Source organism: Oncorhynchus clarkii, chromosome 12, assembly GCF_045791955.1.
Source record: "Oncorhynchus clarkii lewisi isolate Uvic-CL-2024 chromosome 12, UVic_Ocla_1.0, whole genome shotgun sequence".
Taxonomy (NCBI): Eukaryota; Metazoa; Chordata; class Actinopteri; order Salmoniformes; family Salmonidae; genus Oncorhynchus; species Oncorhynchus clarkii.
The window spans coordinates 76544476-76562069 of NC_092158.1; the positions used below are offsets into that span (position 1 = coordinate 76544476).

Sequence of the window (17594 nt, forward strand, 5' to 3'; positions counted from 1 at the left end):
CACTACACTTGAATACATGAAAATGTCAGGATTAATAAACATTTTACATTCAATTTGCAGATACATTTTTAAAAGGATCAGGGTTTACATTTTTGAAATTATGTAAGAAAATATTGTTCTTGTCATTGACTAATTCTATAGATTTTAATTAATATTTAACTAAAACATTTCTGGTACGCATATATTACTGAAATTGAATGGAAGAAAGCTTGGTTGGCCCTTAATTTATTTCACTTTGATATACCAATCAACTTTAAAATGGGGAAACTATTATCCAAATGTTTTGTGACAAGTTATTTTGGAGGAGCTAAGTAATTGCGTTTTTTATTTCATTAATAAGACGTATGTATTTACAATGAAATGTGTAATATTATTCGAATGAAAACAACGCTACTGAATGAATTAACTTTACACTACCTGGTAAATTCTTCATACACAAACACAAATATTTGAAATCTGGGTTTGTACAACAATGCAAGACCAGCTGGCATATACGAGTTACATCATGGGAAAGTGGCTCAAGGCGATGAAGCTACTGCGCCTGCGTAAAAGCAGGAACGGTGGAGGAGTTTCGCTGTTCTGCTGCTGTAAAATCTTAGCGTAGTGAATCGCTAGGAGAGATACAGGGGAAGAACGGAGCCGAATTCACGAGCGTTCCCCGATAATGCTATTTTGAAACGATAGTGACTGAATAAAGTTTTTCTACATGAGATGGACTATTAGTACAGACAAAAGTTTGTATTTGCCTAGGATTTGAAGAGTTTGCGAGCAGCTACCTAACTAGCGATGCTAACGTTAGCTAGCGAACTAGATAAAACTGTAAACATGGTTTAAATTGGTTTCTCACTTGACGTTATATTGCAGTGATTTAAATGTAGTATTAATTATTATTTTATGAATGTGTGTCTGTCGTAGCTAAAAACGTATTTAGGATACATTTATGCTTGGATTCAAACAGCCGCAGTGTGTACACAAATCAAACAACTGCTGCAGAGGCAGGTAAGCCACCGCTCGCACTGTGTTTTTGTGTTCAGAATGGATAGAAAGAAACTGTTTCCAAACGAACGACGAATGTACCTTTCGCTTGATGACACAGTTGTAATTTCAGCTCCTGAAATCATCCGTAAAGAGGTTTTGGTTGCCTTCTTTTATGGAAATATAAAGCTGCTGTTTTTTAAATATAGTCTTTGCATGGAAATTATGTTATTCATTTATTCTCACTGCAACGCCCTATATTTTCCTTAGTATGTTATGCCTTTAGTATATCTGGAGAGGAAAACTGATGTCAAAATGCCAAAACATTTTTTGCAATGTCAAAAAGCCGATGCTGGATGACTGATAGGATTTAGGTCAAAGTACAACAGATGTTATGAAATACGCCCTCAGGTTCAGTCAGCAGGAATTGATGGAGTCTCCCCTGTCATGTCTATATGAATTATCTGGTCATTGAACCAAACGAAATACACCAGACATGGCTCTCAATTACAACTGAACAGCAGTATACCTTATAACATGTTTGCTGTTTTTAGAAACCATCAATATTGACCAATACTTTCATTCTTTACTACTGTCTCAACCCTTTCCCTTTTTCTTGAATAATTAAGTATTTGTGTCATGGAAAAATCACATTATAAGTCTAATAGGCATTCATTCTCTAGACCTATGAAGAATAGGCCTACATATTGTTGATATTAAATCTCAATAGTCATCAGTCAATAGTCTATGCTTATCACGAACGATAGTTACTTGAGAAACCCAACTTGAGTGAAACGATTGTGACACTCAAATGTAACTGCCCCCTCAAATGTAATTCATACAGCAGGCTTCGTCCAGCAGCGTGAGTCACCCATGGCCACGACCTGCCTATATTTAGCCATGCATATTAATTGAATCCCCTTTTTAAATCAGTTTTATTCTGAATGATTAGGTTATTGCCATCATTGGACGCCAGACTGATGCATCTAGCGGTCACATTACCTAGTTAGCATCACTAATGCAGGATTGAGTACAAGGCTGTGGAGAATCTACTGTCCATCTTTCTATTGGTCACTTAGCCCACAGTTTCCCATTAGAAAACTGCTATCTGGCTACTTTGCAATACATCAGTATTACAGACCTAATGAGCAATAGGGGTCAGTCACCTTGCTGACTTTGAGAATTGATCATGTGCTGCTGATGGCTAAAAGACTCAAACCAATCTCATAAATGTTAACAATTTTTCTGTCATTCAATAAATTCCTCTCATTAGCTATACAGTTGAAGTCGGAAGTTTACATACACTTAGGTTGAAGTCATTAAAACTCATTTTTCAACCCTCCACAAATTTCTTGTCAACAAACTATAGTTTTGGAAAGTCTGTTAGGACATCTACTTTGTGCATGACACAAGTCATTTTTTCAGCAATTGTTTACAGACAGATTATTTCGCATATAATTCACTGTATCACAATTCCAGTGGGTCAGAAGTTTACATACACTAAATTGACTGTCTTTAAACAGCTTGGAAAATTTCAGAAAATGTCATGGCTTTAGAAGCTTCTGAGAGGCTAATTTACATCATTTGAGTCAATTGGAGGTGTACCTGTGGATGTATTTCAAGGCCTACCTTCAAACTCAGTGCCTCTTTGCTTGACATCATGGGTAAATTTTTAAAAAATCAGCCAAGACCTCAGAAAAAAAAATTGTAGACCTCCACACGTCTGGTTCATTCTTGGGAGCGTTTTCCAAACGCCTGAAGGTACCACGTTCATCTGTACAAACAATAGTACGTAAGTATAAACACCATGGGACCACGCAGACGTCATACCGCTCAGGAAGTAGACACGTTCTGTCTCCTAGAGACGAACGTACTTTGGTGTGAAGAGTGCAAATAAATCCCAGAACAACATCAAAGGACCTTGTGAAGATGCTGAAGGAAACAGGTACAAAAGTATCTATATCCACAGTAAAACGAGCCCTATATCGACATAACCTGAAAGGCCGCTCAGCAAGGAAGAAGCCACTGGCTCCAAAACCGCCATTAAAAAAGCCAGACTACGGTTTGCAACTGCACATGGGGACAAAGATTGTACTTTTTGGAGAAATGTCCTCTGGTCTGATGGAACAAAAATAGAACTGTTTGGCCATAATGACCATCGTTATGTTTGGAGGAAGAAGGGGGAGGCTTGCAAGCCGAAGAACACCATCCCAACCGTGAAGCACTGAGGTGGCAGCATCATGTTGTGGGTGTGCTTTGCTGCAGGAGGGACTGGTGCACTTCACAAAATAGATGGCTTCATGAGGACGGAAAATCATGTGGATATATTGAAGAAACATCTCAAGACATCAGTCAGGAAGTTAAAGCTTGGTCGCAAATGGGTCTTTCAAATGAACAATGACCCCAAGTATACTTCCAAAGTTGTGGCAAAATGGCTTAAGGACAACAAAGTCAAGGTATTGGAGTGGCCATCACAAAACCCTGACCTCAATCCCATAGAAAATTTGTGGGCAGAACTGAAAAAGTGTGTGTGAGCAAGAAGGCCTACAAACCTGACTCAGTTACACCATCTGTCAGGAGGAATGGGCCAAAATTCACCCAACTTATTGTGGGAAGCTTGTGAAAGGCTGCCTGAAACGTTTGACCCAAGTTAAACAATTTAAAGGCAATGCTACCAAATACTAATTGAGTGTATGAAAACTTCTGACCCATTAGGAATGTGATGAAAGAAATAAAAGCTGAAATAAATAATTCTCTCTACTATTATTCTGACATTTCACATTCTTAAAATAAGTGGTGATCCTAACTGACCTAAGACAGGGAATTTTTACTATAATTAAATGTCAGGAATTGTGAAAAACTGAGTTTAAATGCATTTGGCTAATGTGTATGTAAACTTCTGACTTCAACTATATGTCCCACTGGCACTGATATACCCAGTCTGTCCTTCAGTGTGCTCAATAGAGATGTGTTTGACTCTCCTACGCTCGCCCCTGCTCTCAAACCAGGAGGAGAGGAGAAGGAGAATTTGGGTCAGTGGGCCCTCAGCCCGTGTCATGCCAATTTGCTCTGACTGACTGATTCACTCTGTCCCTGTGTTCTCTCTCAACTTCCATCCCCCTCACTCGGCTCCTTCTGGTTTCCCTCTCTCTCCCTCACTCGGCTCCTCCTGGTATCCCTCTCTCTCTCCCCCTCACTCAGCTCCTTCTGGTTCCCCTCTCTCTCTCTCCCCCTCACTCAGCTCCTTCTGGTTCCCCTCTCTCTCTCTCCCCCTCACTCAGCTCCTTCTGGTTCCCCTCTCTCTCTCTCCCCCTCACTCAGCTCCTTCTGGTTCCCCTCTCTCTCTCTCCCCCTCACTCAGCTCCTTCTGGTTCCCCTCTCTCTCTCTCCCCCTCACTCAGCTCCTTCTGGTTCCCCTCTCTCTCGCTCCCCCTCACTCAGCTCCTTATGGTTCCCCTCTCTCTCTCTCTCTCCCCCTCACTCAGCTCCTTATGGTTCCCCTCTCTCTCTCTCTCCCCCCCACTCAGCTCCTTCTGGTTCCCCTCTCTCTCTCTCCCCCGAACTCAGCTCCTTCTGGTTCCCCTCTCTCTCTCTCTCCCCCGAACTCAGCTCCTTCTGGTTCCCCTCTCTCTCTCTCCCCCTCACTCAGCTCCTTCTGGTTCCCCTCTCTCTCGCTCCCCCTCACTCAGCTCCTTATGGTTCCCCTCTCTCTCTCTCTCCCCCTCACTCAGCTCCTTATGGTTCCCCTCTCTCTCTCTCTCCCCCTCACTCAGCTCCTTCTGGTTCCCCTCTCTCTCTCTCTCCACCTCACTCAGCTCCTTCTGTTTCCCCTCTTTCTCTCTCCTCTCCATATCTTATTCAGATTTTCTCTGTCCACAAGGATGTTAGTTTCAGCTTTAATTGTTCAATTGAATAAAGTAGTAGGTTTTTATTGGTATGCCCGAGACAACCATCCATGTGTAATGTGTTCGATAACCTTGAAAGAAACTAGGGTATTGGTCCCTTAGGAGGCACACTGTTCCTTAATGGAGCTCCACCATTTCTACATATTTAGCTACTTCTGTTAATGTGATTGTGAATATCCGGAAAACCCAAAACCCACCATATCCCCCTGTTGTCTCCCTCCAGAGGATGGAGGAGCTGTGGAGACGTGGCATGCCCCTGTCAGATCGAATGGAAAATAACTCCCCAGCCGATATGGCCCCAGGGTCCCCGACCACAGCAGCCCCGTCGGGCTCCAACGCCTCCTGGGTGCCAGACACCCCCCTGGTGACCCCTGAGGAACCATACTTCCTCATGACCTCCACTGCCCAGACTGTGTCAGGGTTCTTTGTCTGGACAGCCCTGCTAATAACCTGCCACCAGGTAAGGGGCTAGTGAACTCTTTCTCACACATACAAACACACACACACTCCTATGTTTTTCTGCATGCTGCATCTAACATATGCTTAAACTGTTTGCACTCAAATCATATGTTAGTGTGGTCTCACTGCTGCATAAGATGGATGCCTAGTGCCTCCAGTAGTTTTCTCAGTATGCACAAATCAAATTGCAGATAGAAACTGCAGAAGCATATCAAGGCATCCCTTCAGATTCCTCACGCAAGTCCAGGTTGATTATGCACTCTGGAACACCTCAGGCTGTTCAGCCATGACAAAGTAGTTGTGGCAGGTCTTCAAATATGTAGTCATGTTGCCTGCAGACCACTAACCTCCTGTAGGTTCAGAGCTACTGAAAGGCCCAGGTTAATGATTCCTCTCCATTGTGTGTTGCTGCTCACACAAAGGGTTAAAGATGAGCTGTCGCTCTGACAACAGGTGTACCTAGCTCTGCAGGGACATCAGAGAGCGGGGGGGGGGGGGGCTGTTGCCTAGCAACAAAGCTGGGTACGGTGCTCTGTGTGCGAACACCCTACTGTTTGTTATTTTACCAAAGGTGTGTGTGCCCAGGCCAGGAAAGGTGATAGGTGTAGCTTTGTGTAAGTGGGAACCTGGGACAGGATGAAGTAGACAAAAGGTATTGATGACAGAGCCTGCTCATCCGAATGGAAAAACACAACACATATCCACTCATCACACACACGCATGATGTCGACTGCTCTCCCCAGGATGTGGGCAGGACCACAAAGTCACAGTCACTGAGCCCTAGTGAAAACGCATTGATTTCATGAGACACTTGTTTCAGCTAGCCCATTTTTAGCAAGCTTACGTTGACAGAGCTGTTGTCCCTCTCAGGGAGAAGGAAGCTGTTGAATATTCAAACACAATTACCCCCCTTTCACTCCATTGTCTATTTAACTGCCATGTTTATAGTTTTTAAATTATTCTCCTACAATGAGGTACATTATAATCTAGCCAGGTCCTTTAGGAGCTGAGATTAAATGATGCCCTCTTCACTCTGTTCTTCTCTTTATTGTCTATGTATCTTTCCCTATTTTTCTCCCTTTGACAGATCTACATGCACCTGCGCTACTACAGCTCTCCCAATGAGCAGAGGCACATAGTTCGCATCCTCTTCATCGTTCCCATCTACGCTTTTGACTCGTGGCTCAGCCTCCTCTTCTTCACTAACGAAGAGTACTACGTCTACTTTGACACGGTCCGCGACTGCTACGAAGGTGAGAACCTCCCCACCCTGTCAATGGTGTATGACTCTTACCTGTTAAAATAGTGTTTTTAAATGTATTGGCATTAATATAAATGTTTACATTTTATTTCACCTTTATTTAACCAGGTAGGCCAGTTGAGAACAAGTTCTCATTTACAACTGCGATCTGGCCAAGATAAAGCAGTGCAACAAAAACAACACAGAGTTACACATAAACAAATGTACAGTCAATAACACAATAGAAAAATAGGGAGGTAAGGCAATAAATAGGCCATAGAGGTGAAATAATTACAATTTAGCATTCACACTGGAGTGATAGATGTGCAGATGATGATGTGCAAGTAGAGATATTGGGGTGAAAAAGAGCAAGAAGATCAATAACAAAATGGGGATGAGGTAGTTGGGTGTGCTATTTACAGATTGGTTGTGTACAGGTACAGGGATTGGTAAGCTGCTCTGACAGCTGATGCTTTAAGTTAGAGAGGGAGATATGACTCCATTCATCTTTTTCCCTTACCCTCGCCCCGCTTGTTAGATATTATGCACATTGATAGCTTCATACCAAACGCCCTTTCCATTTGATTTATCATAGTAGCAGGCTAACAGGAGGCAGCAGCAGTCTGAATGATCAGACCGTGACAGAGAAGTGAAAGTGATCGGGTGAAATTATAAAGCGAGTGGACAGAGAAATACAGCTTCACTCTATCCAATTAGAGTAGCAGGATCAATGTACAGCCAGCCCTTTTCTTTACACACAGGCAAGCTGGCCAGTTGAGTTATTTAGACCATGTGGCACTTCACTTGACTGACATGAGGAAGATGATTACAAAAAATACTCTGATCAAGTCGTATCCAGAAAATGACCCATATCTGTTACTATACTCGTTTTGTCCGACTACCCGGCACACCTCTAGCAGGATGACACTGGGAGAAGTTTCTGATTGACAGAGGGAGGCTTTGTTTATTTTGTGGAACTTAAACAAAATTTTATTAACCGGTCCCCATGCTTTTAAAATAATGGTTCTGTTCCAGAGAAGAATAGATCACTTTCGTTCCCGCTTCTGATTTTGTTCCTTGAAAAATGACGTTCTTTTCCAGTTTTCAGTTCTGTTCTCTGAACCGGTTCCAACCCCTGGTCGTAGTAACTAGTGTGTGGGAATCTGTTCTGTCCCCAGTGACAGATGGGCTTTGCGGTCTCTCTGCCTTTACGAGAGTGGCCATCTTTGTTCTCTTGTTGTTTCCAAGGCCTGCTGGGATTGCTGGGGAGGGGAAGCCTGTTCCCTAGCAACAGTATGCAAACGACTGAAGCCGTGAGAAGAGTTTTAGAAACCACTCACTTATGAACAGATAAATTGTCTGGCTGTTCTGTACCAGCTGGCTGTCTCTCAAAAGAAGTAACATCAACAGAAATTGGCATTATCATTTTGTTACAGTGGTTACATAATACAGACAGGTGTGCCCCTTGGTTACCGGTCTCTGCCATCAAATTATACCTGACAAACTCTATTGAATGTACAATGTACAACCCTATGTCTGTTTGTGGGGAAAAGGGGACCTCAGTGCAAAAGTGTGCTCAGTGCACGAGTGCTTTGCACTGCACATTTTGTATACCTTGTGTCAAAGAGAGTTGTGTGAGTATGATGCGTGAGAGAATGCTGTGTGTGTGTGTACTGTATGATGTGTGTGAGTGCTGGGAGCGCATGGATTGACGGCTGGGGAGCTGACAGCTCAGCCAGGCTGCACACAGTGGGCTCTCCCTTCCGGCACATGGCACACCGCACAGGCAGCAGCTGTGGCCCCAGGGCTCCACACTGCTAAATATAGAGGGCCAAAATGCTGTCATAAAGTTACACACTCTCTCTCTCACACACACACACACACAGCAAAGTACACACACAGCAAAGTACACACACACACACAGCATAGTACACACACAGCAAAGTACACACACAGCAAAGTACACACACACACACAGCATAGTACACACACAGCAAAGTACACACACTGATGTTGTGTATTTATACATGCATGCTTGTATATGCAGCGATATGTGTGCAAATACAATACAAGGAAAGCAAATGGAATAGGCAGCCTTTATGGCTGGAGTTTCCAATGCCAGAAAAGAGAGAGAGAGCAGCAAAGCTTCAGGATTGATTCGTCCTGTAGCTGCTTCACCACCCTCAAATTAGCATGGCCTGAACACCTGGGACAGCAGCTGAAACCACATTCCTCCCAGTCAATGACACCAATAACAGTGTTCACAGCCAAAGGAGAGACAGAGAGAAGTCCTGCAGCCTCTTCTGCCCGACAAACTGGAAGTGATTCAGTCTGACGAGAGGATTTTCTCTCAACTCTCCGTCTGTCCCAAGGAGTCGGGACCCACCACTGTACTCTGTTCATTTGAAACAATTTATTTAATTTCCAAATCAATTGAAATCTCTATGAACCATTCAAATCTCTTAGATAAATAATTTATGCTAATGAATGGATTCAAATAAACAGGTGCGTGCGTATTAGATTATACCAGTACTGGACATGTGTTGTTAAATAGGATGGTAACTGAATAGTTTTGGACTAAACATTCAGCTGGATGGATATCAATATATGGGAATCTCTGGAATACACGTTGTCACACACACAGAGTGGGGGAGGGTAGCTTTGTGTGCACACAGGGGGACAGAGCGACGTTGATCCAAGCTAGAATGGAGGGTGGTTTAGCCAGAGGCCATTGGGGACAATGACTCAGTCTCTCATCTTGTTTTGCTTTCTGCACTGGCCCATGCACTGACACAGCACATCAGCATTCTTCTCATGGGAAATCAGGACCACGGCCTTAATACTGTAGAGAGGAACATGGCCAATGCCTCTAGATAGAACATGTTTACTTCTGTGTGTGTTAGTGTTCTTTCTCGTTAATGTTTCTGGGTTCTCAAGGGATGCTCAGAGTCCAAAAAGACCAAATACACACAGACAGACAGATTGTTTTGGGGATTGATTTTGGATATGAAGGCTTTGCTGGGTTAACCGAAAGACTGCTGTAGTTGCATAGTGGCAACTACCCCCATATTCTCTCAACTCTCTGACACTGCTTACATGTGTTTGTGTGTGTTTCCTCTGCAGCGTTTGTGATCTACAACTTCCTCAGCCTGTGTTATGAGTACCTTGGAGGGGAGAGCGCCATCATGGCTGAGATCAGAGGAAAGCCCATTGAGTGAGTCTCTCTCTATTATCACTCTTTGTCCTCTCTTATAAAAAATAAAGACAATTTATGTACAATCCAAGAATGTCATTCAACCATCCCACAACTGCAGAAGAGTAATGTGTATCAATACTTTATTGTATGGTTTGAACCTCTTTTCATGCAATTTGGACCTTGAGAACACAGACTACCAAATGCTTGTGTCTTGGCTGTCTACAGGTCCAGCTGTGTGTACGGCACCTGCTGTCTCTGGGGAAGGACTTACTCCATTGGGTTCCTCCGATTCTGCAAACAGGTATAGTGAAAGCCTTCTTCTCACACATTATTTGTGAGAAACCCTTACATATGAACACAGAGTTACATATTCTCTCTCTCTCTCAGGCCACTCTGCAGTTCTGTGTGGTGAAGCCTCTGATGGCCATGATCACGGTCATCCTGCAGGCCTTTGGGAAGTACAAAGATGGAGACTTCAAGTATGTAGGGCTATGGGACACTCACTCATTCTACTCTATACTATATCAGAGTATTTGCTTAACCTGTGTTGACCTCAGTGAATTGTTTCAAAAGCCACAGAGGATTCCTGTTTGTCTATAATATCTAAACTAGTCTGTACTTTTCTGTATGAACAGTTTAAATGTTATTTGTTTGTTCTCACAGATGTTTTTTTTAACATTTACACTATTCTGGCTGTAAATCTGTTTTCACCGAAATGTCGGGGTTGTAGTTGTCAAGCATCTCAGAGTTATATTACGTAATCTCTAAAATAAGACTTTGCTAAGACATCCCTATGTGTTGACACTGTTCTGATAGCTGGCTGTGCCTCTCGCTCTCTCTCCAGTGTGGCCAGTGGGTACCTGTATGTGACCATCATCTATAACTTCTCTGTCAGCCTGTCTCTCTACGCCCTCTTCCTCTTCTACTTCGCCACCCGCAACCTGCTGGTCCCCTACAGCCCCATGCTCAAGTTCCTCATGGTCAAGTCTGTCATCTTCCTCTCTTTCTGGCAGGGTAAGGAAACCTCTTGTTCGACACACACGCAATGTATCATAGATAATGCTGCAACCAAGTGTGCTGACCCTCTCTCCCAGATAATACACACAATGTGATTTGACAGTACTCTGATCCTCCTTCCTCGATTTCTCTCTCCCTCTCTCTCTGGGAGATAAGGTATGCTGCTGGCCATCTTGGAGAAGTGTGGAGCCATCCCTAAAATCAACTCTCCCGAAGTGTCAGTTGGGGAGGGCACGGTCGCCGCCGGCTACCAGAACTTTATCATCTGCATTGAGATGTTCTTTGCCGCTGTGGCCCTGCGCCACGCCTTCACCTACAAGGTCTACATGGACAAGAGGCTGGACTCCTACGGTAAGGATACAGAGGGAGGGACTATCCATGCAGATTAGAGAGAGAACTGTTTAAGTAAAAATAAATCAAGTCATCACTAGCATATTAGTGTGTCCTTGACTAAATGACACAAGCAGTTGCTTATGTTTCTGGAACTGTGTTCAGTGAGGATTCAGGACACTGGTTCTCCATGGTTGCTCTTCAAGTCTATTTCAGTGACTTTGTTCCACTGACCTGCTCTGTCTCTAAATGATTCTTTCTCTCTTTTATTCTCCCTTTCTCTCCTCTCCACTCCCTTGTTTTTTTGCAAAATGTTTCTTTTGTTGAATCCTTTTTCTCCTCATTTATCTTCTATCTCTTCCTTATTCTCCTGTTCTGTTCTCTTGCCCTTCTCCTTTTTTATTGTTCAATATTCATCCTTGTATATTTTCTTATGTCCCCCCTCTCTCTTTATCTGTCTCTCTCTATCTGTCTCTGTGCTGCACTATAAGGGTCCTTTCCTATTTATGGACAGTACGGTAGGTCTACCACTAGCTCAGCTGTGTTTGGCTTCTCACTGCCACAGTACTTTCTGGTTGACTCCATTTCTGTGATGTGCTCATTTTGTTATTCTATTATTTTTAACTGTTTCTGAGATATAGAGTTTAATTTTGTACAAACAATTTATTTTGAGCATCCTCAGTGCTGTCATACATTTGTATTGCCATTATTGTACAGTATGTGCTGCTTTTATCAATGTATTATTTTGTGGTGTGTATGAGTTCTCCCCTTGCAATGCACTAGGAGCTCCACTGGCTGTTTCTGTCTGTTTGGTTCAGTAGTATTATGTGATCCTCCATTTAGTTTACTCATGGCATTCAGGTTGCTCACTGTAGGGTTCCACTCTTTCTTCCATTATCCCTCATCCTCCCTTTATTTCTATCCTCTCCCGGCAGGTCGCTGCGCCCCAATGAAGAGCATCTCCAGCAGTCTGAAGGAGACCATGAACCCCGGAGACATGGTGCAGGACGCCATCCACAACTTCTCCCCGGCCTACCAGCAGTACACACAGCAGTCCACCCTTGAGCAGCGTGGAGGGGCGCCAGTGTCCCGCAGCCACAGCAACCTCAGCACCCGCGACAACGAGAAGACCCTGCTGCTCAGCTCCGACGATGAGTTCTGAGCCCCCCTACACACCGACCGGTGGTACTACTGGGAGGTGGAGACGGGAGGGGCTTTATGGACTCTACTATAGTGCCGTACCAAATCGACAGGCTTGAGTCCTTTGGCTGATCCACTTCATGAACATAGTACTCATATTCCTCAGTCTATATTGACAATACAAGCAACCTACTGCATAGGGGTCCATTGCCACATACCCCTGCCAATATGGATCAATACAGATACACACACATGTGCATAGACCATTCCCAGGTGTCTTCAGGCTGTGTGTTAACACTACAAAGGTCTACTAGACAGAGAAACACTCACCAACGTGCATGCCATTGACATGAGTGCCATTTAAATAATACAGCATCCCCCCTCACCCTCCTGCCAGCTCTGCCTCTTGCTGAAATGTTGCCAAATAGAGGGAGATACCGCTTGGTCAGCAGGACCCTCTCTAACTTAACATTTAGATTTCAGAGTGACTTGGATAAGACACTAAGGGACCCTGAAATCACTGTATATTTTGATGTTTATTGACCTGATGGTGTTCTTCTCATTTTAAACAAATCTATTATGAAGGGAGGTTATTATATGATGTGTGTTAGTGTGTGTTGGAAGGTACAGTGAGGATAATATAATTGGGGGATTTTGGGGGTCATTTGGGGTGTCTCCCGGAATGTTATGGTTGTTGTTGACGACGTATTGAGGGAACAGCTGTTGACAGAGGTTTGGTGTGGGCGACTAACATCGCTCACGCGGATTACAGATGAAAGAGGAACTTGCTTCTTAGCAAAGCTGGACCCGGCCACAGCAGACAGGATTAGAATCCCGTAATTGGGGCATTATGTGCAGCACAGATCAGGCATGTTTTTACCATCAAGTTGGTGTAACGGTCATATCGCGCCCGAACTGCGCATGTGCAGACCGTCTAATCAAAGGCTGTCTTTTGATAGTGTTTTTTTGGACAAAAATTTAAACTTGTCAGTGTGTCACTTTCACAAGGTTGGAATAATAACATGTTCAACTACTTAAGACATTGGCTCGAATCTAGATTGTCTTTAGATTGGGAAAATAAACAACTCATTTCACTGTTCTCATCTCAAACCTCAGCCTGGTCTGTTTCGCAAGCATTCCTGGAAGTCTTCAATGTTGCACCTCTGGGTTTAGAAACTCTGTGAAGTTGTCAAAGGATATGGGGACCAAGCAATTCTTCCCCCTGGTGGCAAGAGGCAGAGAGATTTCCAGCCCAGCCTCTGGGAGGAGCCTGTTGAGCAGAAATAGTTTCTTTGAATACATAGGCAAAGCAAGGCTTGGCTATCTTCAGCATTAATATACTTCAGTTATGCCTGAATATACCTGCTTTCTTCAACATGGCTGTTTTCTTGTCTTGTTAGGGTTGCTATGTTACTGCTCAGTGTCACTAGCCTCCTCATTGATTCTTCATTTGAGAGGTATTTTTGCTGAAGAAAACACACAGATCATTTTGAAACGTTTTACTCATAAAAAAATCTCTCACAGAACTGTCAATTCCAAAGCTGCAGTTTTACTTTTTAAAAAAAATAGGAACACTACCCATATCTGAATACCAGAGGGAAGTGTTTTTCTACAGCAGGGGTTCTTAAACGTTTTCATCTCGAAACACAAATTAGACATTTTACCGTTCGCCCATGACTCAAATCTTCCTCTAACGACCCAAATTAAAAATAAATAGTGTGTTATTATAGATGTATTCTCATAACTCGCGACCCACCTCTCACATGCCCAGGGTCCACTTCGGGTCCAAAAAAACTTTTCTACAGGGTCCAATAAATACAGTACCAAAAGTTACTATTCATTTTAAGGGTTTTTCTTTATTTTTACTATTTTCTACATTGTAGAATAATAGTGAAGACATCAAAACTATGAAATAACATATGGAATCATGTAGTAACCCCCCAAAAATTAAACTAATTTAAATATAATTTACATTTTAGATTTCTCAAAGTAGCCACCCTTTGCCTTGATGACAGCTCTGCACACTCTTGGCATTCTCTCAACCAGCTTCACATGGAATGCTTGAAGGATTTCCCACATGCTGAGCACTTGTTGGCTGCTTTTCCTTCACTTTGCGATCCAACTCATCCCAAACCATCTCAATTGGGTTGAGGTCGGGTGATTGTGGATTGTGGTCATCTGATGCAGCACTCAATCACTCTCATTCTTGTTTAATTAGCCCTTACACAGCCCGGAGGTGTGTTGGGTCATTGTCCTGTTGAAAAACAAATCATAGTCCCACTAAGCGCAAACCAGATGGGATGGTGTATCGCTGCAGAATGCTGTGGTAGCCATGCTGGTTAAGTGTGCCTTGAATAAATAAATAAATCACTGACAGTGTCACCAGCAAAGCACCCCCACACCATCACACCTCCTTCTCCATGCTTCACGGTTGGAATAACACATGCGGAGATCAATCCATTCTCCTGCTCTGCGTCTCACAAAGACACAGTGGTTGGAACCAAAATTCTCCAATTTGGAGTCATCAGACCAGAGGACAGATTTCCACCAGTCTGTCCATTGCTCGTGTTTCTTGGCACAAGCAAGTCTCTTCTTATTGGTGTCCTTTAGTAGTGATTTCTTTGCAGCAAATCAACCATGAAGGCCTGGTTCACGCAGTCTCCTCTGAACAGTGGATGTTGATGTGTCTGTTACATTTATTTGGGCTGCAATTTCTGAGGCTGGTAACTGATGAACTTACCCTCTGCAGCAGATGTAACTCTTGGTCTTCCTTTCCTGTGGCGGTCCTCATGAGAGCCAGTTTCATCATAGTGCTTGATGTTTTTTGTGACTCCACTTGAAGAAACTTATCAAAGTTCTTAAAATTTTCCAGATTGGCTGACCATGTCTTAAAGTAATGATGGACTGTCGTTTATCTTTGCTTATTCGAGCTGTTCTTGCCACAATATGGACTTGGTCTTTTACCAAATATCTTCTGTATACCACCCCTACCTTGTCACAACACCACTGATTGGCTCAAATGCATTAAAGAAGGAAAGAAATTCCACAAATTAACTTAACAAGGCACACCTGTTAATTGAAATGCATTCCAGGTGACTACCTCATGAAGCCGGTTGAGAGAATGCCAAGAGTGTGCAAAGCTGTCAATGTAAAGGGTGGCTATATTTTGATTTGTTTAAAGCTTTTTTGGTTACTTTGTGTTATTTCATAGTTTTGACGTCTTCGCTATTATTATACAATGTAGAAAATAGTCAAAATAATGGATCAACCCTGGAATGAGTAGGTATGTCCAAACTTTTGACTGCTACTGTATATTTCATAGGTTTGAATGTTAAGTATAGGCTACATACACTTAAGTGATTGTTTTAATGATGTGCCCTATGCTGTGTCTTTCGATTAAAATGAATATATTATTCCCAAACAGGATATTGACAGGATATTGTACAAGACAGGATATTGTGTATAAAGTTGAACTAGATAATGGAATATGTTTATTGGTGGGTATAATAATGATAAAGCACAATGCTTACTTCTGTATCGTCTCTGCTCCATATTCCTTATATTATTTTGTTTCATAATTTTGTGTTCATTTGTATATTGGTATTATTCTGCTTTATAGATTCTGATGCAATTTTTTTGTCTTTGTGGTGTTAAACAACCGCAAAATAAAAAGACAGACAAAATTGAATATTTTCATTTGGTCCTTTAGTGTGTGTTGAGTGAGAGAAGAGTCAGTGAGATTGATTGATATTGCGTTTAAGCTTTTTATGCAGCCAACCTAAAAAGGAACAAAGTGACACTTTGGAGCTGGTCACTTCCCTATACAGAGAAGCTACAGTCTTCTGGTTCAGAGATGTATGATGCTACCAGGCAATATAGTTGTTCTGTTTAGACGCCAAGTTTCAATTTTTGTCACGTGCACAAGTACAGTGAAATGCCTTTCTTGCAAGCTCTAAACCCAACAATGCAGTAATCAGTATCAATGTCATACTAAAAATAACAGGGTATAACAAAAACACGAGAAATAGAAATAAGAACACGAGAAAGTAAGACACTAAATATAGGGTCAGTGCCAATACCATATTTACAATGTACAGGGATACTGTAGTGAGGTAGATATTGTATGCATAGGGATAACGTGACTAGGCATCAGTATGTATGATAAACAGAGTTTCAGCAATGAAGATTGTATGTAAGTGTGTGTAGAGTCAGTATAAAAGTGTGCATGTTCTGTGTTGGCGCGTGAGTGTGCATAGAGACAGTGCAAAATGTTTAATAAATACAATGGTCAATTCAGATCTGTGTCTGACTAGCCATTTTGTTAGCTATTTAGCAGTCTTATGGCTTGGGGATGGAAGCTGTGCATCACTGCTTGCCATACCAAGCAGTGATGCAACCAGTCAAGATGCTCTCAATGGAGCAGCTGTAGAACGTTTTGAGGATTTGAGGGCCCATGCTAAACATTTTCAACCTCCTGAGGGGGAAGAGGCGCTGTCGATCCTTCTTCACAACTGTGTGCGTGTGTGTGGACCATTTTAAGTCCTTAGTGATTTGAATCCTGAAGAACTTAAAAGCTCTCGACCTGCTCCACTGCAAAATGTATCAGCTCCTTGGTCTTACTGATGTAGAGGTTGTTGTCCTGGCACCACCACACTGCCAGATGACTGACCACCTCCCTGTAGGCTGTCTCCTCATCGCCGGTGATCAGGCCTACCACCGTCGTGTCGTCAGCAAACTTGATGATTGTGTTGGAGTCGTGCGGGGCCCACAGTCGTGGGTGAACAGAGAGTACAGGAGGGGACTATGCACACACACCTGTGGGTCCCCCGTATTGAGGTTTAGCGTGGCGGAGGTTATGTTGCCTACCCTCACTATCTTCGGTCTGCCCTTCAAGAAGTCCAGGATCCAGTTGCAGAGGGAGGTGTTCAGTCCCAGGGTCCTAAGCTTGGTGACGAGCTCGGAGAGGACAATGATGTTGAACACTGAGCTGTATGAACAGCATTCTCACATTGGTACTCCTCTTATCTAGGTGGGTGAGGGCAGTGTGGAATGCAATTGAGATTGCGTTGTCTATGGATCTGTTGGGGCAGTATGCAAATTGGAGTGCGTCTAGGGTTTCTGGAATGATGGAGTTGATGCATGCCATAACTAGCCTCTCAAAGCACCTTATGATTACATATGCGAGTGCTACAGGGCGGTAGTCATTGCGGTAGCCTCAGAAAATACTGTAAATTAACACCTGAGGGAAGTCTCGTCTCCTATGGTATTTTATTTTAAAAAGAAACCGTAGTAGTAACAGTGGTTTTGAATTATGAGTATCTTCCTTTGTCGG

At 43.0% G+C, this 17594-nt stretch overlaps 1 protein-coding gene across 3 annotated transcripts; it reads left to right on the forward strand.

The window, feature by feature from the left end:
• Positions 1-575: 575 nt before the first annotated feature.
• On the forward strand, positions 576-15945 carry LOC139421334 (transmembrane protein 184B-like). 3 transcript variants are annotated; one of them, XM_071172109.1, is made up of 11 exons: positions 576-819; positions 916-999; positions 5104-5340; positions 6427-6592; positions 9703-9793; positions 10001-10076; positions 10163-10254; positions 10620-10789; positions 10949-11143; positions 11614-11640; positions 12058-15945. In XM_071172109.1, the coding sequence occupies exons 1-11, from the start codon at positions 787-789 to the stop codon at positions 12282-12284; spliced, it is 1398 nt and encodes a 465-aa protein (XP_071028210.1). In that variant the 5' UTR covers positions 576-786; the 3' UTR covers positions 12285-15945. The 3 variants fall into 3 exon arrangements, with proteins under 3 accessions (XP_071028210.1, XP_071028213.1, XP_071028212.1); XM_071172112.1 differs by having other exon boundaries at positions 576-734; XM_071172111.1 differs by lacking the exon at positions 11614-11640.
• Positions 15946-17594: the final 1649 nt, after the last annotated feature.

Coding starts and splice junctions, on each gene's coding strand:
- LOC139421334 (XM_071172109.1), top strand. CDS start 787: ATGCTAACGTTAGCTAGCGAACTAGATAAAACT. Junction 820..915: donor CTAGCGAACTAGATAAAACT/GTAAACATGGTT, acceptor TGTCTGTCGTAG/CTAAAAACGTATTTAGGATA. Junction 6,593..9,702: donor GGTCCGCGACTGCTACGAAG/GTGAGAACCTCC, acceptor TTTCCTCTGCAG/CGTTTGTGATCTACAACTTC.